Source organism: Arvicola amphibius, chromosome 2, assembly GCF_903992535.2.
Source record: "Arvicola amphibius chromosome 2, mArvAmp1.2, whole genome shotgun sequence".
Taxonomy (NCBI): Eukaryota; Metazoa; Chordata; class Mammalia; order Rodentia; family Cricetidae; genus Arvicola; species Arvicola amphibius.
In genome coordinates this window covers 23,810,807-23,834,181 of record NC_052048.2, presented here as the reverse complement: position 1 = coordinate 23,834,181, position 23,375 = coordinate 23,810,807, and the positions used below count along the sequence as shown (strand labels likewise).

General features: G+C 48.1%; 1 protein-coding gene across 1 annotated transcript in view; it reads left to right on the top strand.

The window, feature by feature from the left end:
* The window catches only part of Vwf (von Willebrand factor), a 150,014-nt gene that overhangs the window by 39,485 nt on the left and 87,154 nt on the right, over positions 1–23,375 (top strand). Inside the window, exons 7-12 of the mRNA XM_038320478.1 lie at positions 10,371–10,587; positions 12,145–12,267; positions 13,140–13,251; positions 14,366–14,412; positions 21,617–21,753; positions 22,339–22,477. Coding sequence (XP_038176406.1) covers positions 10,371–10,587; positions 12,145–12,267; positions 13,140–13,251; positions 14,366–14,412; positions 21,617–21,753; positions 22,339–22,477 — 775 coding nt within the window. The remainder of the gene's footprint in view (positions 1–10,370; positions 10,588–12,144; positions 12,268–13,139; positions 13,252–14,365; positions 14,413–21,616; positions 21,754–22,338; positions 22,478–23,375) is intronic.

The window sequence follows — 23,375 nt, the reverse complement described above, 5'->3', positions numbered from 1 at the left end:
CTGGGAACTGATCTCAGATTTTTTGGAAGAGCAGTAAGTGTTCATAACTGTGGAGCCAGTTCTCCAGCCTCTGTGGTTGTTGTTGTTTGTGTGTGCACGCGCTCACGAGTGTGTGTGTGCGTGTGTGTGTAAGAGAGAGGGAGAGGGGGAGGGAAGGAGAGGGGGGCAACAATGCCTATGCATGGCTCATGTGCCACAGTACACTCATGGGGGATCAGAGGACAGCTGAACAATCAGATCTCTCCAGCCACCTTGATGTGGGTTCTGGGAATCAAGCTCAGGTCATCAGGCTTGTGTAACAAGCACTCTCATACACTGACCTGGCCCCTCTCATAACTTTAAATTATTGCAGATTATTCTCATGCTTAATATATTATAAATGCTATGTAGATAAGTGTCATAGCATATTGGATAGTGAAAATAGAGAATAATGAAAAGGAAAAAAAGTAGAAACATGTTCAGTATGAATGCAACCCCTTGCTCTGAATATTTTAAATTTTTGTTTGAATCTGTGACCATGAAATCCTCGACTCACTATAGCCTGTGGTTTGATGACAAGTGACCGAGTTATGGAGTATAGTCAGGCCTCAATCCTGGTTACTGCATCACTGGTACAGTGGTCTTCATGTCTGGTTACCCCATCACTGGTACTGTGGTCCTCAAGCTGCTCAGTACCAGGATTCCTTTACACTCCGAAAAATTAATTGACAACTCCAATTTGCTTATTTGGATTATAGTTCTTGGTATTTGCCATGTTAGGCATTAAAGTATTAATTAATTAATTAAAGGAATGATAAAACTCATTATATTTATTATTATTATTAAAAATTTTCACCTCCTCCTCTCCTCCCATTTCCCTCCCTTTCCCCCCATTTTTTCTTCCCCTCCTTCTCCAGTCCAAAGAGCAGTCAGGGTTCCCTGCCCTGTGGGAAGTCCAAGGTCCTCCCCACTCTTTCCAGGTCTAGGAAGGTGAGCATTCAAACAGACTAGGTTCCCACAAAGCCAGTACATGCAGTAGAATCAAAACCCAGTGCCACTGTCCTTGGCTTCTCAGTCAGCCCTCCTTGTCAGCTACGTTCAGAGAGTCCGGTTTGATCACATGCTCCATCAGCTCCAGTCCAGTTGGCCTTGGCCTTGGTGAGTTCCCATTAGATCAGTCCCACCGTCACAGTGGGTGGGCACACCCCTTGCAGTCCTGACTTCCATGCTCATGTTCTCTCTCCTTCTGCTCCTCATTTGGACCTTGGGAGCTCATTGTATTTCATATAAATAAAAAATTAAAAACAAAACAAAGATAGCCCTAAATTTCAGAACAAAAATCAAGGCAGAAGAATGCATTGTTTTGCAGGTTTATAACTCTTCTTTGATGCCAGGCTTATGGAAACTCAAGTATGAGAAGCCAGCTCATTTCTCTTAAGCCAGATATCAAAGAGGAATTACTAAATAACCATGAAAGGAGAGCCGAAAGCATAAAATATGCCCAGCATTCCAGGACAAGTTGGATATTATTGGTTCCTGGAGGATCTTGGTATCTGTAGGGGACCCAGGGCTAATTTGAGAATTTCTGGCCTAATTAGTAAATTCTTTAATTTTTAAAGTAAAACTTGAATTAGCATACACAGTATTCATTATGATATTTTCCAACAAAACTTTCCCTTTTGATTGATTTTCCTTCCTACCCCATCTGCCTCGCACCCCTGCCCTCTTGTGTCCTTTCATGCCTCCTCTACCCTTGCCTCCTCTCCTCTCTGATGTCATGTCCTGTTGCCCTCCTTCTTCCTGAATGCTCATTTTTTTCTCTCCTGGTCTCCTTTCATAGCTTACACTCACATTCACCCACTTATTCACATATGTATAAACACTGTAAGCTAGGATCGACATGCGAGAGAGAACACGCAATTTTGGCTTTTCTGAGACTGAGTTACCGTGTGTGTGTGTGTGTGTGTGTGTGTGTGTGTGTGTGTGTGTGTATGTGTGTATATGTATGTGGCCAGTTCCACTTCCTTGCCATTGTGAATAGTGTAGCAATGCACACGCACGTGCAGGCCCCTCTCTGGTAGGACAGAGAGTACGTAGGGTGTGTGACTTGAAGTGCCATCACTGTGTCATATGGAAGTTCTGGTTTAACTTTTTGGGACATCTTCCTTCACACTGACTTCCATAATTGCTGTATTGGTTTACGCTCCTGTCAGCACTGAAGAAGGGTCCCTCGGTCCCTGTGTTCTTGCCTGTGTTTGGTGTTTGCTGTCCTCTTTGCTCTTGATGACAGCCATTGTGACAGGGGCCGGGGAACACGAAGAATCTCAAATTAGTCTCAATGTGCTTTCCCATGATGGCTGAGGACGCCAAGCACTTTAAAAACACCCATTAGCCATTTGTGCTTGTTCTTTTGCCTGTTAGTTCCATTAGTCCGTGTATAGATTCTTTTAAAAAATTAATGTTTATTTATTTTTGACATTTGTTGTTAAACTCAGAGTCTCACACAGCTAGGCATGTACTCTATCATTGAGTGCCATTCCTAGCTTTAGTTATTCATTTTTGTGTATGTGTATGTATGTGTGTATATGTATGTGTGTGCATGTTCACGCATGTGGGGGTCAACTGTGACCTTGGGTGTCAGTACTCATCTTGAACTTGTTTGAGACAGGGTCTCTTTGCTGTTGGTCACTGTGTACATCAAGGTAAGCTTCCAGGGCTTGTCCTGTCCCTGCCTTCCACTTGATGGTAGCAGCCCTGGGCTCACAGATCCATGCTACTATGGTTGGCTTTATGTGGTTGCTGGGGCTTCAAGCTTATACTTGGTCCTCATACTTGTATAGTAGGTGCTTTACCCACCAAGCCTTTGCCTCAGCCCTATTATTTATTTATTTATTGAGACAAGATTGTGCTATGTAGCCTAGACTGGCCTCCATTTCCCCAGCATCCCAAACTGGCCTCAGCATCCCAAGTGCTTGGGATACAGGAACACACCACCATACTGGGATGACCTGGTAACTTTTTTACTCTCTCCAATCTTATCCCAAACTAAAAGGATGAACATATTTCTTTTTCTTTGAAGGTGATGTTGTGTCCTTTGAAGGTATCTGCCAATCCCTGAAGGTCCGATTTGTGAAAGCTGCAGGGGTTTTGAAACCACTTCATTTACGTGGGTTAGAAGAGGGTCTCAGCTATAGAAGAGGGACCTGGTTTGTGCTTTGAATCAACCTTGTGTTGAAGCGGACCCGGGCAGGGAAGCTGTGTGGAGCTTCCTGGCTGCGTTTCTCTAGGTCAGTAGCCTCTGGCTGGGAGGGCAGACAGAAGTCAGAGATGATTGGCTCAGGCCTGCAGCTTGGCTCTTCTGGCCGGTTCATCCCGACTCACCAATTTTCTTGACTTTATATATGTCCAAGGAATGCAGGGTACACAGAGATATTCCTCAGTGTCTTAGCCAGCTTTCCATTGCTGTAACAAAATACCTGAGAAAATCAACTTGATAAGTGAAATATTAATTTTTGTTCATGGTTTCAGAGGTGAATGGTCATTTGTTCCCATCAGCTCGGGCCTGTGACAGTACAATGCATCTTAGTGAGAGCATGTGACTGAGGAGGATGCTTGCTTCTTGGTGGCCGGGAAGCAAAAACAGAGGAAGGGACCCAGGTTGCTCTCTCCCCTTAGTAGGAACCTTCCAAATGACCTAACTTCCTTCCACTAGGCCCCACTACCTTTTAGGTACCTCCAGGAAGCGCTCCAGGCTGGGGACAAAGCTTTATCTAACATGTTCCCCCTCTTGTGCTTAAGTCCTTACACAGCATCCAGACCCAGCTAAGACTTGGCTTGCCTTTGGGGTGTTTTCCCTGACACCTCACCTGCAGGCTTCCTCCAGCTACAATAGGCAGCTCCCCTAAGAAGGAGACCCCGTTAGGGACAAAGCCTTCAGCCTGTGTGCAAACAGGCCCATGGAGGGACTGGAGGTGACTCACACTTGTGTTCGTTACTGCTACGATTGCGTCTCCCTACTTTCCTAATGAGCTAGAATGTTTCCTATAAAATAGGAATGGGGAGTAGATTTGCATTTTGTGTCCAGCAGAGGCAGCGCTGGGGACCCAGAGGCAGAACATCTGCAGTGACTATTTTAGTTAGCATCATCAATAGTCTCTGCCATGAGTCTGGGATCACAGGCGTGGAAACCACCTTGGACCATGTTGTCCCATGACCTGGCTTGGCCTGGTGGGTCTGCCTGAGGTGGAACAGAGAAGCCAGTGAGTAGCTAGCTGAGACTGAGAGCTGAATACCTCTCTGGGCACTGCTGTGGGGTGGAGGTGGATCGTGTTGGAGGCAATGGCAGATGTTGAAAGTCCTGTCTAGCAACCAGACTGTAGACCAGGTTGAGGTCAGGGGTGACCAGCAGAAGCTTGGAGGGAAAGATGAGAGCCCAGGCTTCTTTTTGCTTCTGTGGAGGGAGAAACTGTAATTAGATTTCAGGCAGGTGCCACAGGGACTGAAGCGTTTGTTCTAGGAAGGGAGGAGGCAGTTTCTGCAGAAATCACACTCCTATCCTGCAGGGAAATAACCTGAAAACACCCTTCTGGCTGTGGATTTCTACAGACCATTTAACACCTCCAGGGACCGCCCAGGAAATGTGCCAGTGTTGTTCCCATTTTCCCTTTGATCTGGGACAGGACGGACCTGCGCCAATGGGAGACAAGCCAGGCTGGCCTTGGCTTGCCAGGACTCCAGGCAGGGAGGATGCCTGAACTACAGGTCTTTTTCTTCTTCTTCTTCTTCCTCTTCTTCTTCTTCTTCTTCTTCTTCTTCTTCTTCTTCTTCTTCTTCTTCTTCTTCTTCTTCTTCTTCTTCTTCTTCTTCTTCTTCTTCTTTTCTTCTTCTTTATTATTATTATTATTATTATTTTCTTTTTATTAAAAATTTCTACCTCCTCCCCGCCTCCCATTTCCCTCCCCCTTCCCCAACTCCCTCCCCCTCCCTTTCCAGTCCAAAGAGCAGTAAGGGTTCCCTGCCCTGCGGGAAGTCCACGGTCCTCCCCCCTCCATCCAGGTCTAGGAAGGTGAGCATCCAAACAGGCTAGCCCCCCTGAAAGCCAGTACATGCAGTAGGATCAAAACCCAGTGCCATTGTCCTTAGCTTCTCAGCAGCCCTCATTGTCTGCCATGTTCTGGGAGTCCGGTTTTATCCAATGCTTTTTCAGTCCCAGTCCAGTTGGCCTTGGTGAGCTCCCATTAGATCAGCCCCACCATCTCGGTGGGTGGGTGCACCCCTTGCGGTACTGACTTCCTTGCTCATATTCTCCCTCCTTCTGCTCCTCATTTGGACCTTGGGAGCTCAGTCCCGTGCTCCATTGTGGGGCTCTGTCTCTATCTCCATCCATCGCCAGATGAAGGTTCTATGGTGATATGCAAGGTATTCATCAGTATGGCTATAGGATCGGGCCATTTCAGGCTCCCTCTCCTCAGCTGCCCAAGGAACTAGCTGGGGGCATCTCCCTGGACACCTGGGAACCCCTCTAGAGTCAAGTCTCTTGCCAACCCTAAAATGGCTCCCTTAATTAAGATATATACTTTCCTGCTCCCATATCCACCCTTCCTTTATCCCAACCATCCCCTTCCCCCAAGCTCTCCCCGTCCTCCCCTTCACACTTTTCTCTCCCCATCTCCCCTTACCCCCATCCCACCTCACCCCCAAGTTCATAATTTTTGCCCGGCAATTTTGTCTACTTCCAATATCCAGGAGGATAACTATATGTTTTTCTTTGGGTTCACCTTCTTATTTAGCTTCTCTAGGATCATGAATTATAAGCTCAATGTCCTTTATTTTTGGCTAGAAACCAATTATGAGTGAGTACATCCCATGTTCATCTTTTTGGGTCTGGGTTACCTCACTCAGGATAGTGTTTTCTATTTCCATCCATTTGTATGCAAAATTCAAGATGTCATTGTTTTTTACCGCTGAGTAGTAATCTAATTTGTATATATTCCATACTTTCTTCATCCATTCTTCCATTGAAGAGCATCTAGGTTGTTTCCAGGTTCTGGCTATTACAAATAATGCTGCCATGAACATAATTGAACAAATGCTTTTGTAATATGATAGGACATCTCTTGGGTATATTCCCAAGAGTGGTATTGCTGGGTCCTGGGGTAGGTTGATCCCAAATTTCCTGAGAAACCGCCACACTGCTTTCCAAAGTGGTTGCACAAGTTTGCATTCCCACCAGCAATGGATGAGTGTACCCCTTACTCCACAACCTCTCCAGCAAAGGCTATCATTGGTGTTTTTGATTTTAGCCATTCTGACAGGTGTAAGATGGTATCTCAGAGTTGTTTTGATTTGCATTTCCCTGATCTCTAAGGAGGTTGAGCATGACCATAAGTGTCTTTTGGCCATTTGAACTTCTTCTGTTGAGAATTCTCTCTTCAGTTCAGTGCCCCATTTTTAAATTGGGTTAATTAACATTTTAAAGTCTAGTTTCTTGAGTTCCTTATATATTTTGGAGATCAGACCTTTGTCAGTTGAGGGATTGGTGAAGATCTTTTCCCAGTCAGTAGGCTGCCTTTTTGTCTTAGTGACAGTGTCCTTTGCTTTACAGAAGCTTCTCAGTTTCAGGAGGTCCCATTCATTCAATGCTGCCCTTAATGTCTCTGCTGCTGGGGTTATACGTAGGAAGCAGTCTCCTGTGCCCATATGTTGTAGAGTACTTCCCACTTTCTCTTCTATCAGGTTCAGTATGTTCAGATTGATATTGAGGTCTTTAATCCACTTGGACTTGAGTTTTGTGCCTGGTGATAGATATGGATCTATTTCCATTCTTCTACAGGTTGACATCCAGTTATGCCAGCACCATTTGTTGAAGATGCTTTCTTTCTTCCATTGTGTACTTTTAGCTCCTTTATCGAAAATCAGGTGTTCATAGGTTTGTGGGTTAAAATCCGGGTCTTCTATTCGATTCCATTGGTCGACTTCTCTGTTTTTATGCCAATACCAAGCTGTTTTCAATACTGTAGCTCTGTAATAGAGTTTGAAGTCAGGGATGGTAATGCCTCCAGAAGTTCCTTTATTGTCTAAGATTGTTTTGGCTATCCTGGGTTTTTTGTTTTCCATATAAAGTTGATTATTGTCCTCTCAAGATCTGTGAAGAATTTTTATAGGACCTTGATGGGGATTTCATTGAATCTATAGATTGCCTTTGGTAGAATTCCCATTTTTACTATGTTGATCCTTGGCTTGCCAGGACTCTAGGCAGGGAGGATCCCTGAACTACAGTTCTTCTTTCTTTGGGTGCTATTGTGTCCTGCATGGAGGAGATTGCTAGTTCATCCTCACCGTGTCTGCCAGAGCTGGTCCCATGGTGTATAGCAATTACCCTTGACAGAGAGCCCTAGGGTAGCAACGGCAATAGTTTTTCATGCAGTTTTCAGGTTTTTTTTTGTTGTTGTTTTCTTTCTAGCTCTGAACTGTAGATGGGCAAACAGGTAGGCAGGAACTGAGCAGTTGGACACTCTCAGCTGCCCTCTGTGAGAGCTCTGACCCCGGTCCTTGAATGGTGTTCTAATGGGCAGTGTTGCAGAGCAGAAACAGACCCAGACCTCAGCCTCCTTCCCTGAGCTTCATTTTGCCTCCTTGCTACTTTGGAAGAATCACGACCTTTCCAAATAAGAAATCAGCAAAAGCTGCCCCTCTGCTTACCAAGGAGCACCCAAGATACCAGAGAAGTGATAATGTTGTCATGGTGACCATTATCCCAATATAGCCCAGGGAGATAGGAAAAGGGACAAGAGTGTCCCATCTTTCTGGAAATCTGCTTGCCATGGCAGAGGCAGAGGAACAGCAGAAGGGACTTCTCTGGTGGTCACAAGATAGATGATATATGGGTCACCATTCCTTGGGATGAATTGCATGCTGCTCACTGCAGATTTACTACAGGAGCTTCGATCCCCCTCACATACCACAGAGGAAGGGGTTGGGTGATAAGCTAAAGTTCATACAACTGGTATATGCATGAGCTTGAACCTGAACTTGGGGCTGTGGAAGTGACAGCAAGGCCATGGCAGGCCAGCCAGCCCCTGTCACTCCTTCTGGTCACCAACTTCAGAAATCTATTTCTCCTCAAGGTGGCTAGCAGAAGGGCACATGTAGCTGACACCCAGCTGGCCCGAGCACCTCTAACGTATCTCCATTTATGATGGTCTATTTGGTGACAGGCACTGTGGCATCTTTGTCGCAGTCCAGTCCATGAAGTAACATGAAGACTGTTGTCCTTATTGGCTCAAGGAACTTTCCACCAGGCAAGCTAATTATTAGTCTAAGTTCCCACTACCAGAGACTGGCCACAGAGGCATTGACTCAACAGGAGGGAATTGAGGAAGGTGAAGATAGGGAGGGGCACTGTGTCTGCTGCTGCTGTGGCTGGCTCACACTCTCAGACCACCCACAGGTTTGTATCAGTAACCCATGCTGAATAGATCTTTCACTTCCTTGGTTAGAGTTACCCCAAGATACTTTATGCTATTTGTGGCTATCGTGAAAGGTGATGTTTCTCTGATTTCCCTCTCTGCTTTTTTGTTCTTTGTGTATAGGAGGGCAACTGATTTTTTGGAGTTGATCTTGTATCCTGCCACATTACTGAAGGTGTTTATCAGCTGTAGGAGTTCTTTGGGAGAGTTTTTGGGGCCGCTTATGTACACTATCATATCATTTGCAAATAATGAAAGTTTGACTTCTTCCTTTCCAATTCGAATCCCCTTGATCTCTTTATGCTGACTTATTGCTATTGCTAGAACTTCAAGCACTATATTGAAGAGGTATGGAGATAGTGGACAGCCTTAACCCATGCTAATAGGCAGCTGCTTTTCTAAGCTGCACGTGGACCCAGGGCCTACTGTGGTCACACCACAGTTGTGATGTTATGTTCTGCTTGCTTGATTCTGACTGTGGACTCTGGATGGACCAGACTAGGTGAGATGCACGATCCTGGCCCAGGGCTGCTGGGAGCAGGACACTAATTCCCTAGGACTAGAGCATGTCCCTAGTGTCAGGGAGGATCTTGAGGTTGGTGGCACACAGGTCAGACTTCTCTTACCTCTGGGATTCCCCTGGTGCCATATAGCAGAGACCCTCGTGCGTGACTCTCTGTTCTCGACAAACATGGGCTTTCTCTGAATTTCTTCTCCTCTAGCGATTTATGTCTTCTTTTTCTATGACCCTGCTCGCAAACACTGATCAGCTCCAGTTAGTACTCATGGCTCAGAATCCTATATAGTATATATTTCGTAATATGTAGCTATTTTTATAGCATACAGCTATTCTTGGGCTCTTTCCTTTCTAGTTGAAGGTTGTAAATGCTTGTACTAGCTGCTGACCTCCAGCATATGAAAGAAATCATGCATGAAACAAACTGCGGTTTATCTATAGCATTGTGTTGCATCATGTTGAAGATGTCATTGATTCTAATAGACATTGCTGGTCCACGTGGCACCGAGAGTGAGAAGCTGCCAGTCAAAGCTAGCCATCCTGGCTAGAGGCAGCCCTGCTGCAGAGACTGTTACAGTTAAAAAATAATAATAAAAATAAATAAATAAAATGAAAACAGCAACTGACAACAGGCATTTGGAATCATTAAAACACAGACTGTAGAGATGTTTGTTAGTAAAACATGCAGGTTTGTTTCTACTAATGAACCAGCAGAAGAAAGGACTGACAGTTCCAAACCTGCCTTGTGTTGTTAGATTGAGTTGAGGGTATCAACAGAGGGGAAACCAAAATAAGCCTTGCCTGGCACAGCATGTCTTGAGATACTTAATAGGCACAGGGTTTCTCTGTTTAGCCTCACACTGTAGATCAGGCTGGCCTTGAACTCACGGAGATCCACCTGCTTCTGCCCTTCTCTCACCCCCAGTGCTGCGATTAAATGCATCTGCCACTACCCGGGCATTTAATAGGGCCTTACTATGTTATTGCCAATGGGAACGGATCCTATTGGTCCCCGCAGTCTCCTGGGGAATGTGTCAGAAAATGTCTTCCCAAGCCCCATGCCCAGTCTACTCTTTAAATCTATGGGCTAATGTGCAGGAAGTGGACGTGCAGGAAACTCTACTGCATAAAATATGCCCTGCTCCTGTTAGATCCTTTATTTGGTAATGAAGAGAATTAAGATCAAGGAAGAGAGGTGTCCAGGTGAGGGCAGAAGAATTGTTGCCTCCACCTCTGCACCCTGAAGCTGCACGGTCAAAGTCTCTTAGCGTTGTAGATAGCACCTGCTGGATCCCGACTGGACAATCTGGTTTCCCTTAGTGCCATCCTCAGAGGGACAGTAAGTGAGCACATGGCCGAGGCCAGCACCCTCCTTGGGCTGTGCTGAAGAGTCTCTTTCCCTGCAGGCCATGTGGGAGCAGTGCCAGCTACTGAAGACTGCCTCGGTGTTCGCCCGCTGCCACCCTCTGGTGGATCCCGAGCCCTTCGTAGCTCTCTGCGAGAAAACTTTGTGTACATGCACCCACGGGCCAGAGTGCGCATGCCCGGCTCTCCTTGAGTATGCCCGAACCTGTGCCCAGGAAGGGATGGTGCTGTACGGCTGGACTGACCACAGCGCCTGTCGTAAGTCGCTGCTTTCCCCTGTGCTAGGTGCAGGCTGTTTGTCCTGGGGTGGTGGTACTTGGTGTTCTGGAGCTGTGTTGTGAGGTACCACTTCCCACCAGTGCCATCAACCAGTGTCTATTGAATCCTATGTCCCGAATGGCTCTTCTCGACTGTCACCTAGTCCTGTGAGCACTGGCCTGCCGGGAAGTCCCTTCTCTCATGGTCTATGTGGAAGCTGAGAAAGCCTTTCAAGGCCCTGTCCCTACCTTGGTTTCATGTCATACTCTCACGACCCCATGACTCAGGAAACCCATTCCCTGGCTTCCCACAGTTGTCTCTGCTCCAGTGCAGCAGGCAGTTAGGTCGCAGTGCCCGTCTTCAGGACTGTCCTGAGTTAGAAGGAGCGTCAGGTTATAAAAGCTGCATGTGGGGTGACCCCAGAGAAAACCAGAAAGCCTTCATTAAACCTTCCCTTTTATTGACTCATCCTTCCGGCCCCCAGGCACACCTTGTACTGGTCCTTCAACCCTGCCTCGCAACATCCATTTGGCATCTCTAAATCTCACTGGGTCCATAGTCATTGTCACCGTCTCCAAAGTACCATGATTAAATAGAGACTTCTGGTCACCTTGCAAAAGCCTTCTCTTTCACCACACGGATCAAAAGCCACTCGATGGACAGCTGGTTGGCTGTAATTAGGCAGACAATGCAGACTGAAGGAGGCAGAGGGCCTGGCTGATATTGACACGGCACACTTGAGTTTCACCGTCTGGCAAACAGCGTGGCCATCAGCTTTGCCTGTCGTCTCTGCTGTGGGGGTGGGGGATGATGAGGGTTAGAGTGTCCCATCTCTTCTGCACAGGGAGTAGCTGACTGCAGGCCTTTGAAGGTAGGGTGGAGGAGACGCCTGATAGGTGGTTCTGAAGAAGGACTTGGAGACAATTGTTTGGGAAGAGCCAGGCCTTGCCCACAAGGACCTGTGTGCTCCATGAGGGAAGCAGAGAGCTAGTTTGGCTTTAAGGTTCAGACGCAGCCCAGTAAGCCAGTGGAAATAAATTAATGTCACCAAAGTGGGTATGGATAGAATATGCCCTGAGCTGGGGATGAGGTGACATTTGGTGGGAGCCAATATCATGAGGAAGAGGGACCCTCAAGGGAGGAAGTGATAGTTTCTTGCTGATCCCTGGAAACCATTTTTTTAAAGCCCAGAATTTGGTGTTGCTCTGAGAATGTTTTAGCTGGAATTTACAGAACACTGAGAGACAAAAATGCCCATGCTTTCTCCATGTAGAATGGAGGACAGATAGCTATGAAGTAGAGGTGGCTGGCCCAGGCATCTCAATCAGTCTTAGCTGGAACCTTACAAAACAGAAGATGCTCTTTCAGGGAAATGCTGGCTTCAGAGGGACCATGGACTGGTGGGTTGGAGACGGCCCCTGAGGCCCTGTAGGCAGAGTGGACGGTCGGGGGTGGGGGAGGGAGGGCAAGCTGGCTGCACTTGTCACTAGTGTGATTTGGAAACCACCATCCATGCTTGTGAACTGCTTGGGGAGACTCATTTGGTTTGTCTTTCAGACCCAGCATGCCCCGCTGGCATGGAGTACAAGGAGTGCGTGTCTCCTTGCACCAGAACCTGCCAGAGCCTGCCTATCAATGAAGTGTGTCAGCAGCACTGTGTGGATGGCTGTGGCTGCCCTGGTAATAAACTTTCCCCTTCATTTGCAAACCCGAGGCCCTGCCAGTGCCCTTGGCTTTAGGGAGAGAGATGAAGGCCACTTGTGTTTTTCCCTCGTGGCTGTAATCAGAAGTCTTTTATGTAGCTTTTTAAAAGTCTTTGTACAGGGAGCTCAGGATTAAACTGGCCTTTAGTTTTAATTTATGATTTCCCGTGGTCTGTATTCATAAGGCTCTGTGTCTGGGGAAATAAGGATGGCCTTGGCCCTAACAGTGGCTTTGTTCAAGGAGCCCCTGGCCTGATCTGAACTACGGTTTCTTTTCTCAGTTGGGGTTCGGGACTCCAGTCTGGCAGAAAGGTCTTACAAAGTATGCCCTGGGTTTGCCTTAGTGCTCAGCTGTACAGGGTTTTGTGTTAGAAAGTCTCTGCCCAGGGGACTGAGTGGCGGTCATGAGCTATATTCAGCTACGCAGAGTAGTAAGTCCTGAGGCTCATGACTCATAGCATTCTCTATTGGATGCTGTTGAGCAAAACTATTGACTCTATGCAATCCTGGAGGGATTGGGTAGCAATAACCCAGCATCCCCACCACCACCACACACACACTGCATCACGCAGGTTCTCCGAGATTCCTGAGAGAATCCTCTGGCTAGGCTCTCTCTGTGGCTTCTCCACTGGACACCCCAAAGCCAGCCCTTGGACCCGTTCTTGCTTCTGCAGTATGGAGGTTGATACCTCCCTCCCTCCCAGTCCATCAAGGTTAGGGATAAACATCGCGGTACACGTCCTTAGAGTTTTCCAGAGGCGCTAAGCTTTCGATTACCCACGGGGTTCTAGAAGTGCGAGGTGACTAATGATGATGCTGAGATCTTTGCCTCGATGCCATTGACCCCAGAGGGAGAGCTCCTCGACGAAGGCCTCTGCGTCCAGAGCTCCGAATGCTCCTGTGTGCACGCTGGGAAGCGGTACCCCCCTGGCACCTCCCTCTCTCAAGACTGCAACACCTGGTTGGTAGCTGGGAATACATAGCATGGTCTACGCAGGGGTTTGGCGGGAGTTGGGGAGGAGGGGCAACATCAGGTGGACCAGGAGCTGGCCTGGGTTGAGAGTGGGGGTGGGGAGTTGGCAGCGGGATCAGAGCAGGTGTTGAAGGCAATGGTGGTATGCAAAGACCTTGTCACAGATACGCCTGGAGGGAAATCAGAGGGGCACATCTTTTCCATGCAGCTGATAGCTCTAGCTCTTGCCTAATGACTGGTTAGTAAAGGATGCTTGTCTTACGCCAAGCACATAGCTTCTTTTCTTAAGTCTTTTGTCTGCTGGTTGACAGTAAGCAGAATCCCCTAGCAGGGGCTCCTTGGCTGTGTTCTGTGGAGCCTAGATGGTCCTAGCCTGGGCACCTGTCCCTGCTTAGTTCAAGCATCTCTTTGAGCATATCTCTGCACGTTGCCTCTAATCTGCCTACTGTCCTCTGTACACTGGGGAAAAAAGCACCTTGCCCCACCTCCAGCCTTTCCCTGTCTGCAGCCTCTAGTGGAGGAGTTCTCAACCTGTGGGTCGCGACCCCTTTGGGAGGTCAAATATCAGATATCCAGCATATCAAATATTTACATTGCGATTCATATCGGTAGCAAAATTACAGTTTTGGAGTTGCAACGAAATACTTTTATGGTGTGCCTGTGGGGGAGTCACCACCACATGAGGAGCTTTCTAAAGGGTCAAAGTATCAGGAAGGTTGAGAGCCGCTGCTCTAGTGCCTGCTGAGCCCCATCCCTTCACTGCCCAGCATACCTCTGGCTCACCTCCGACACAGGTCTTTCTTGTTCCCCCAACCTGCTGTGCATGGGGAGAGGAATAAGACTCCTCACTACCACTGGGGCCCTGGACACCCGAGGTTTTCTTCTGTTTCGGTTTCTTCTCCTTTATGACATCTTTAAGGACCCTTTGTGGCCAAAGGCATGGCCTGTACCACTTTAACCCTTTAAAGACTGCTCCAGCACCTTTCTCTTCTTTCTCTCCTGTATCCCTTCTCCGGGAGGCCAGGGCTATCTGTGGTGAACATTAATTTAATTAGGTGCCCTCCTGGCAGAACCAATAACCCGAGCCTCTTTTGCCCAACAGCATCTGCAGAAACAGCCTGTGGATCTGCAGCAACGAAGAATGCCCAGGTAGGCTTTTGTACACTCTCCTTGCTCTGTGGAGAGACGTGTCCTCACCTGCTGGACAGAGAGCCCACAGCACATCAAACAGTGACCCCCTTGTCAGACCTCCTGACTTCAGCTCTGGCTATGGGGCTATGGATCTCAGCTGCGCTGTCCACCCTGTGAACTATGTGGGTTCATCTACAGCAGCTGAAGTGGGATTAGGTTGCCCTGCCCAAGTCCTGTTTGCTCTGGGGATTAAGTTGCTGAGCTTTGAGACCTGAGCAGGGCTTCTGGCTAAGCAAAGAGAAGAGATGTTCTTTAGAAAATCAAGAGGAAGAAGAAGGTTCTAACAATCCTTTTGGCTTGGATTTTTTGGGTGAAACCAGGTTTCTATATCCCCAGTACACTAGTTAAGCTGAGTAAGAGGGAAAGGCAGAGAGTGGGGACTTAGTCGATGAAGCAACACTAGCAAGATGACAAACAAAGGAGTTCATGACCGCAAGTCTTCCCAAGAAGTCCTTGCTGCTTGAGGGGACCAATCTGGTTTCCACAAGAAGCTTGCTCTTGAGGCAGGTGCAGCCTCGCCCTCCTGTCTAATTGCCCTCATCTGCTAGAGGTGCTGCCCTGGGAGCTTTTGTTATTCCAGGAATCTAGGTGACTCAAGGGGAAAGGTTAGCAATGCCTTAGCTCTGTGTCCTCAGCCAAAGTAAGGGAGACTGACACCAGGAAGGCAGAGATCAACGCCCAGTGTTTTTCTTGCTCTTAGCTAGCTCATGGGCGCAAATGAGAAGTCAATGATTTTTAGCAAAAGCAGTTTTTGAGTGCTTTTCCATGTGTTTCATTGGAATTTTCTGGAACATTCGATGTGCGGACCACAGTACGGTCTAGATGCTAGGAGAACTGGGGTAGCGAAGGGTCCATTCCCTAGTTACCCATCTGGAAACTGCTTAGGAAGTTGCACTATATTCTCAGCCCTCCGCTTTTACCTGCATAACCTCAGCTCTATTTATTGCAAACCTCGCCTATCCAAAGCTCCCTCTGCCTCACCCTTCATGTGTCCAGACCTTTCCCTTTGTGCTCACCCATGTGATGTTTTGGATATGCTGGGCGCTGTGCTAATGGCTTTCCATGCTACCTTGTTGTTACAACCCGTGAGACAAGTACAGTTTGTTTTCACCTTACAAAAGAGAAAAACAGACAGAGACAGGTTAATGAGTTTTCTCAAAGTCACAAAACTACTAAGGGTCAGAGCCAGGACTCAAGTTCACAGTAAGCTGGACTCTCTACCTGCCCTTCCCTTTGCTGGCCCTAGACTTAGGAAGGCCAGGGTGGCTTGGATACCTGGACTCATATGTAATGTCTGTAGATTAGAGGCTTTAGGGACCTTATGACTTGGGACCTTGTCTAATACATGTAATATTGGGAAAATTCTGGAACTCGATGGGAGCTAGATCAATTACTTTAGTCTTCTGGGAATGGCCAACTATTCTTTGTATCTTTTGGATAATCCTAGAAGAAAGCAGAAAGGATAAAAGATTGCTATTGAAAATGCCATCTGTGCTCTTCTTGAGCGTAATTATATCCCAGTTGGATATTTGATCACACTGTGTGAAAGGCACCTTCTGTTTGGTTTAAAAAAGAGCTGAGTGGTCAACATTTAGACAGAAGAGAATAGGCGGGACTTCCTGGGAGAGAGAGGATCTGGAGAAGAATCTGAGGCGCACAGGAGATGCCAGCAAGACACAGAGGGAGTTGGGCATTCATAATGAAGGATGGGTAAAAAGTCATGTGACAGAATGAATAAAAACAGGTTAATTTAAGTTATAAGAGCTAGTGGGACAAGCCTAAGCTGAGGCTAAGCTTTCCTAATTAATAAGTCTCTGGGTCATTATATGGGGTCATTATATGGGGGCTGGCTGTCCTGATGAGAAGTACCGCTACAATTGGGTCAAACATGGAGGTCCAACCCATATAGTCAAGCATAGAGTCTGAGGAAACTGAGAAAAGTCCCAGACATGGAGCCCGCTGCTTGCAGTACACAGAGGCATGGCTCCTTTAAAGGGCCCTGCTGTGCAACCATGCACTTGAGCAGCTTGTGTGCTAGGTAAAAACACCTGGTTGGAGTCAACTGCCAATGCCATGTGCTAAGTGGAGCCCCATAGTGGTAGCCTAGCCAGTAGTCAGAGAAGGCTGGAGACATGTAAAAAGTCAGGTTCAGACCAAAAACTGGTACAGACCTCTAAGTAGGTACAGAATGCTTAAAAATGTGCTTAGATGCTAAAGAAAGAAAAAGTAGGCATAGACAGTAATAAAAGAATAAACAGTTTAAAAATAATAAACTGAAGTCTTTAAAGAAAGAGTAAAGCAATGAAAAATAAGCCACGTAAGGATGGAAAACACACAGGGTGTCTGGATCCTGTATGGTGTTTTATTGACTTTAAATTTTTCAAACGCTCTGAAAAGAAGCAACAACTGCTGAGAGATATTGTATTGTGGAAAAAACTACTGAATTAAACCAGCCTATATATTTTAAGGATGCCTTAACTTTAGAATGAAAGTCAGGAAATATGTTGCATTGGGGGAGAGGTTATGCTTTTGTTTCCACAAGAGAAGAAAAGCTATAGATACCATAAGATTGATAAAGAATAGGTTCAAACAACAGAGACCTCTTTTTTTTTGATTTTTCGAGACAGGGTTTCTCTGTCCTGGAACTAGCTCTTGTAGACCAGGCTGGCCTTGAACTCACAGAGATCCACCTGTCTCTGCCTCCCGAGTGCTGGGATTAAAGGCGTGTGCCACCACCACCCGGCAACAGAGACCTCTTGATTAGGAGAGGTGATATTTCATCAAACAGTTTGGTTATTCAACTCTTTATTAAACCAATCAAAAGGCACCTTTCACACAGTGTGATCAAATTTCCTGCAACCTCTGAACCTTCCCATAGCTAAACCAGAAGGATCCATTTCATAAACCCTGTAGACCACAGTGGACAGAATTAGGAGTTTAGCTGGCTGTGTTTTCTTCAGGACTCCCAGCTGTGAGAGTCCTAACATCAATGACTTCAGGGTGGGACTTCTATCTATCATCCTTTTATTCATCCATTCAACCAATTGTATACACTATATCCATGAAAGTCTTGTCTGGACAATGCAATCCTATGGTCTTCAACTCAAAATCTACAAGAGTTTTTCCGAGGATCAAGACAGCCTATTGATGCCTAGAAGAGCAGGTAGCCAGTCCCGACTTGTTGTCTATGGAGTGGCCTCATGCTTTTCTAGCAAAGCTACTAAGATCTTATCTCATTCTCAAAGCCCTGCTTTAACCCTCCTCTAATTCTGTCCACCTCCACCAGTGGCTGTTGGATTTAGGCTTATCTCTCCTATTGCCAGTGGGAATGTCTTATCTCTCAGATAAACAGCAACAGCTTAGCGGAAAGGAATCAGTGGGAAGGTTCTGGAAGGGGCTATGCCTAGTTCCCTAAGTGGCTTTTGTGAAGAGCCTGGAGGGGCTGGGTCATGCTTCTTTGGCATAGAGAACTGGCTTTGATTCTGGACAATGAAGAAAGCGTATTAGTCATTGATCCCTGTGCCACAAATCCTCAAACGCAATGGATCACTTTGAAGGCTGACTCGAGCAAAGAGTGGAGCGTGGGTACTGAGAACTGGAAGGGCGAGGAAAGGGCCTAGGAGCATAGCAGTCTGCTGGGGAGGGGCTGGGGTTCCCTATGGATGCCTTTCTAGAAATTCTCCCCTCCCTGTTCATCTCTGCTTGCTGGCTAGAAGTTAGAGTATCTATCGGCAAAGCTGTGGTACATAGATCAGCTTTGTATTACCACAATAGAACACCTGACACAGTTTGCTTGTGAAGTAGGGCTTTAGTTTGGTTTAAGATTCTAGAGCTGCAGGTTTAAGGTCAGGTGACCCCATTCATTAGAGTCTCTGGTGATGAAGACCTATGGCTGGGACGTGTCAGAGTGAACAATTATATCTGAAACCAATAAGCAGGGGTGTACGTGTGGGAGAATAGGTCCTAAAACCCTCTTCAAGGGCACATGTCAATCACTTAAGCACCTTCCACAAGGCCCACCTCCTGTGGTTCCACAACTTTTGATAGTGCCACTCCTGGGACAGGGGCCTTTGGTGGCCTTTCAACACCCACACAGCAGCATGTGGTTTCCACGGAGCCTGCTATCCTGTGGCTCTTTCTCAACCTCTCCATCATACGCCGCCAGAAGTCGTATCAGTGATCCTTCAGGCCAGGCAATGCATCATGTTTTATAGCAAGGCTTTCTTCCACCCAGGCTCTGTGTTGTTCTCAAGCCCCTTGGCAGGTGACCACACTGACGAGGGTCAGAGAGGCACCAGGCTTGGCTAATTCGAAACTGTGGAGCCCAACCCATGAGGCAGTCCGTGATGCCTGTGTTTAAAGCGCTCCGTGACTGCTTTGGACGGTGGGAGCAGTTTAGCTTCTCTGGGCTCTACCTTGCTCATCTGCCAGCTGGGAATGACAGTGTCCATCACTAGCCAGGAGGTGGCTCCCAGAGAGAGTGCAGAGACACAGCACACATATTCGATCAGAATTAAATTACCAAGTTAAAGGCCAGCTTGGAGGAGCCTGGTGTCTACAGGAAGTCGTTTTCACCCTGATGGAGGCTGTGGACTGACATTTCTGCAGGAATGACTGTAGGAAAAGGTGAAAGCCAGTATCTCAAGCAAGGCATCCTATCCAGGACCTACTAGCTGCACACAAAATGGTTTGTTTATAAGAAAAAAAAAAGCATGTGCCCATTAGATGAGAGATCTCTTTCTTCTGCTCCCCTTATCCTTTCCCCTCCTCTCCCCCTTTCCCTCCCTCCCCTCCCCTCCCCTCCCTCTCCCCTCCCTCCCCTCCCCTCCTCTCCTCTCCTCTCCTTCTTCCTCTCCTCTCTCCCCTCTCTTCTTCCCTCCCCTCCTCTCCTCTTCTTCCTTCTCTTCTCTCCTCCTTTCTCTTACTCCAGCTATACTTTCTCCTTTCCCCCCTTCTTCCATCTTGTAAGTGTGTGTGGGGGACGATCATTACATAAGAGGGACCTGGCTTTAACCTTAGACGGCTCTACTTTGTACGCTCTTTTAAGAACCTCCAACTTTTCACTTGTTTGTGTGTCTCGCGTCTGGTGGCTGCCCTTGACCGCCTGCCCGTGAACAAGCACCCTCGCTGTCCTGCTCTGAGCTGAGGAGCGTGAGTCTGGCCATGCGGCTCATTGTTTGCTGGGATGTTCTAGTTCCCTTGGCCAGCTACTTCCCGGCAGCTCACCCATCCATTTTCCCGGGTTTCCTGTGTTCGCAGCCTAGTTTCTCAGTTGTCCCGAGGAGATAAGCCACATATAATGTTTAGACTTCTGATTGTTGAGAAAGAAATCAGCAGGGTCAGAGCAGGAAGCCAGATCAGAGGATTAGACTCCAGGCTGAGCATTTTCCTTTCCAATAGTCGCGGTGCTTTCTCATTGACCCTTCCTTCCCCGGGCATTGTTGAAGAGAGTTCAAGTGCAGCTTCGCACTCAGATAAGAGTGTTCCCGAGAGGATGGAGATGTCTAGGGGAAGAATCCCACCCACTTCACTGCGGCCGGGTCAAGGCATTTGACACAAGCGGCCACATTGCTCTGTTTGTTCGACCACGGTGACTTTAGAAAAATATTCATTAAGACAGGCCTTCCTGTGACATTGCTGGATTCCAGGACGTTCACAATGTGTTGGGGTGACCCCTGGCCCCATCGTGTTGCTGCTCAGCTTTCTCTCAGCTTTGTTCCCCTCTTGCCCCTTTGCAGGGCATGGTATGGGAGGTGAGTAAGCTAGGGCCTACCTGGTTTTTTCATGTTCTTCAGGCTGGTTTTGGTCACTGGTCAACAGTCACTGGAAGGGATGACAGAGAGACACTCAGGTTGCTTGTCTACACCTGACTTTCAAATAGTCTCAAGGCAGAGCCACACCTGAATTCAAAGTTGTACAGTTAACCTGGCCCAGCCCTCCTCTTACTGAGAATACTAATGAGGGGCAGACACTCGGGTCCTCTGCTCCTTGTCCTTGTCATGTGGGCAGGAAGACTCACGCTGCAGCCTTTCAGGACATCCAGGCTGCCGTAGGCCTCAACACCAGCCCTGGAGATGGGCCCAAGTGGAGCTGTGGACCTTTGAGTGGACAGTCCAAGGTCAGGCTGTGCTATGGAGAACCTAGCCCTGGCTGTGTAGAGTCAATGGTAGTGGGTGGCAAGAAGCCACTCTTGCATGGGACACAACTTCTCCAGAATTCTATACACATTTTCTACAGTCTCTCATGGTAGAGACGAGAGAAAGTGGCACGAACAGCCAGCCAAAAGTTGGCAAGAGAGCATGATGCCCGTTTGAGCCCCAGGGTCCATTTTAGGCTTTGAGGATGGAGTTTCCCCAAGCTGGGTGGAGACATTGGCAGGGCCTCTTCTGCATAGACATCTTCTAGGACAATGTGAGCTCATGGCTGAACCTCTGGAAGACAAAGTCACAGCTGTATAGGAGGAGGCACACAGAGTCCCCATCTGCAGAGTTATCAGCCTGGGCTGGAAGCTGGCCTTGTTGAGGTTAGTGCTGCCTGGCCATGTGTATGCAGAAAGTCTCCTGGCCCCTGCCCTCTCCCCCACCCCCCAGCCCTGAGCAGATTCCCTATGAACTTGGCCAACAGAAAGAATGGAGCCTCTGATTGACACCAAGCCAGTCTGCCTTTTTTCTTACCTCTGCCTCTGGCTTTTGGTCTTCATGGCTCTCCTGGAATGGGACTGTCCCCAGACCCCTCCACACGCCATTTCAGTGTGAACCGTGTTTCTAGGCAGTCTCCTAGGTTCTGCTGAGCAGAGCTCTGTCCTGGTCATCTGCAGCTGACCTGGCCCTGAACAGGGAAGATTGGGGCCTGTGGAGTGAGCTTCAGGAAAGAAGTGAAGGGCAGGAGCTGCGGGCTCAGGCCCCAATGCCTTCATAGACTGTTTTAGCTCAGTAGCCATCTTTTTTATACGTTCTGTTTATAAAGGGGGCACTGACCAGCTCTGACCACTTGTGTGAGAGTGGAAACCAATTGATTTGCAGTTCTTTGCCAGCACTTAGTTTTGATTGTCTTGGGCGAAAGGATACCTGGGAACTCTGGGAGGGGGACATCTGTTTTTATGTGTATTCCCCCTAGCCAACTTAGAGCCTCTCCCCTAACCCCTTCTTCTGGGTCCTTCCAGGGGAGTGTCTTGTCACAGGCCAATCCCACTTCAAGAGCTTCGACGACAGGTACTTCACCTTCAGTGGCATCTGCCAGTACCTGCTGGCCCGGGACTGCCAAGACCATGCTTTCTCCATCGTCATAGAGACCATGCAGGTGAGCTTGGCCGGGTGCCTGTCAGGAGGCCTGCGGAGCCTCATGGTGAGAAGGCAGTGTCCTGGAGGCTCCAGCCCCATCCTGTGCACAGGAGGAATCGTTTCCCCCAGTTTTCAGGGATTCCATGCAAACACAGTCCATCTTTTTCTTCTTGGACCCTGAGGGATGGCTATTTTGTTATTCAGGAGGGTCAGCCCCTCAGGTCTAGTGTGTGCCTCCCCAAACCTCTGCTCTTTGAAACTGAAGGTGGATTGGGGTGGGGAGCCGCAGGGTCCTCTCCTTAGACAGGTGTGTATTCTCCAGGTACATCCAGCAAGGATGGGGACAGTTGCAGGACTTCTACCCTAGGGGAAGTCCCTGATTTTGGGGGGTCATTAGGCCCAAGGAATAAGGGGAGCAAGGAAGGGAAAGGGCGAGAGTGTGGCTTGGGTTAGGACGTTCCTGCACAGCTCTGGACACCCCACACTTGCGGCATCTCTGAGAACGGAAGTGTGCTATTCTAGAGGCCCGTGCCCTCTAGAGTTGAGGCTGGGTACTGGAGCTGGTAGGGGCTGTGGTAAGGTCAGTCTGCATCTCCCTTATCAGTGTGCCGATGACCCTGATGCTGTCTGTACCCGCTCAGTCACTGTGCGGCTGTCTGTCCTGCACAACAGCCTTGTGAAGCTGAAGCACGGAGGGGGAGTGGCCATTGATGGCCAGGATGTTCAGATTCCTTTCCTGCAAGGTGAGCTCATGATCCCGTCTTCCATACTGTAGCATCTTCTCAACATCTGACCCTGCCCTCCGAGGACACCCTTTTCTTTCCTGGGAACCTGACAGGGATTTAACTGGTGGTGGTGGTGGTGGGGGGTGGTGTCCTGGGTACACTGTCTCTGCAAGCAAGGGCTTCCTGAGGCAGAGGTTGACCCAGCTGAGAGGTCAGGGGTGAATGATGAAAGGTCAGTTCAAAGGATGCCACTTGGAGCAAGTGCCTCATGAGAAAAACCTTCCCAGGTCACATTAACTGACTTGCTATCACACAACTCCCAAGCTTAACCTTCAGAGTAGCTTTCGGATCCCTCCTCCATGACGCCTGACTCCCCTGTAGCCCACAACCCTAGCTTGGCACACAATGGATGAACCTGATGAGAGAGCACACTGTGTATTCATGTGCGTTTATGCTGAGAGCGACTCCCAGGGAGCTGATGTATGGCTCCAAGGCCAGGCACGAGCTTTTCTCGCATCTCCACCTTCCCACAGCAGCAGACACTGCTGCTTACAGCTTTGCCCACAGCATGGTTCAGCCAGGAGGACCCAGCCTGCAAGCCAACGGGGCCCAGCATGCTCAAGCATCAGGTTTAGTGGTTGTTGTAGACACTTTCTGTTGCTATGACAACAACAACAACAACAACACAAAAACCTGATCAAATCCAACTTGGGAGGAAAGGATTTATCTCATCCCACACTTTCACCTCATAGTTCATCACTGAGGGAAGTCGAGGCAGAAACTCAAGCAGGAGAAAGGCGGACTACTGGCTTGCTCCCCAGCCTGATGTTCAGTTCCTTTTCTTATAGCTCCCAGGGCCACCTGCCCGGGGGTAGCATCTTCCACATCAAACAACAATCAAGAGAATGTCACAGAC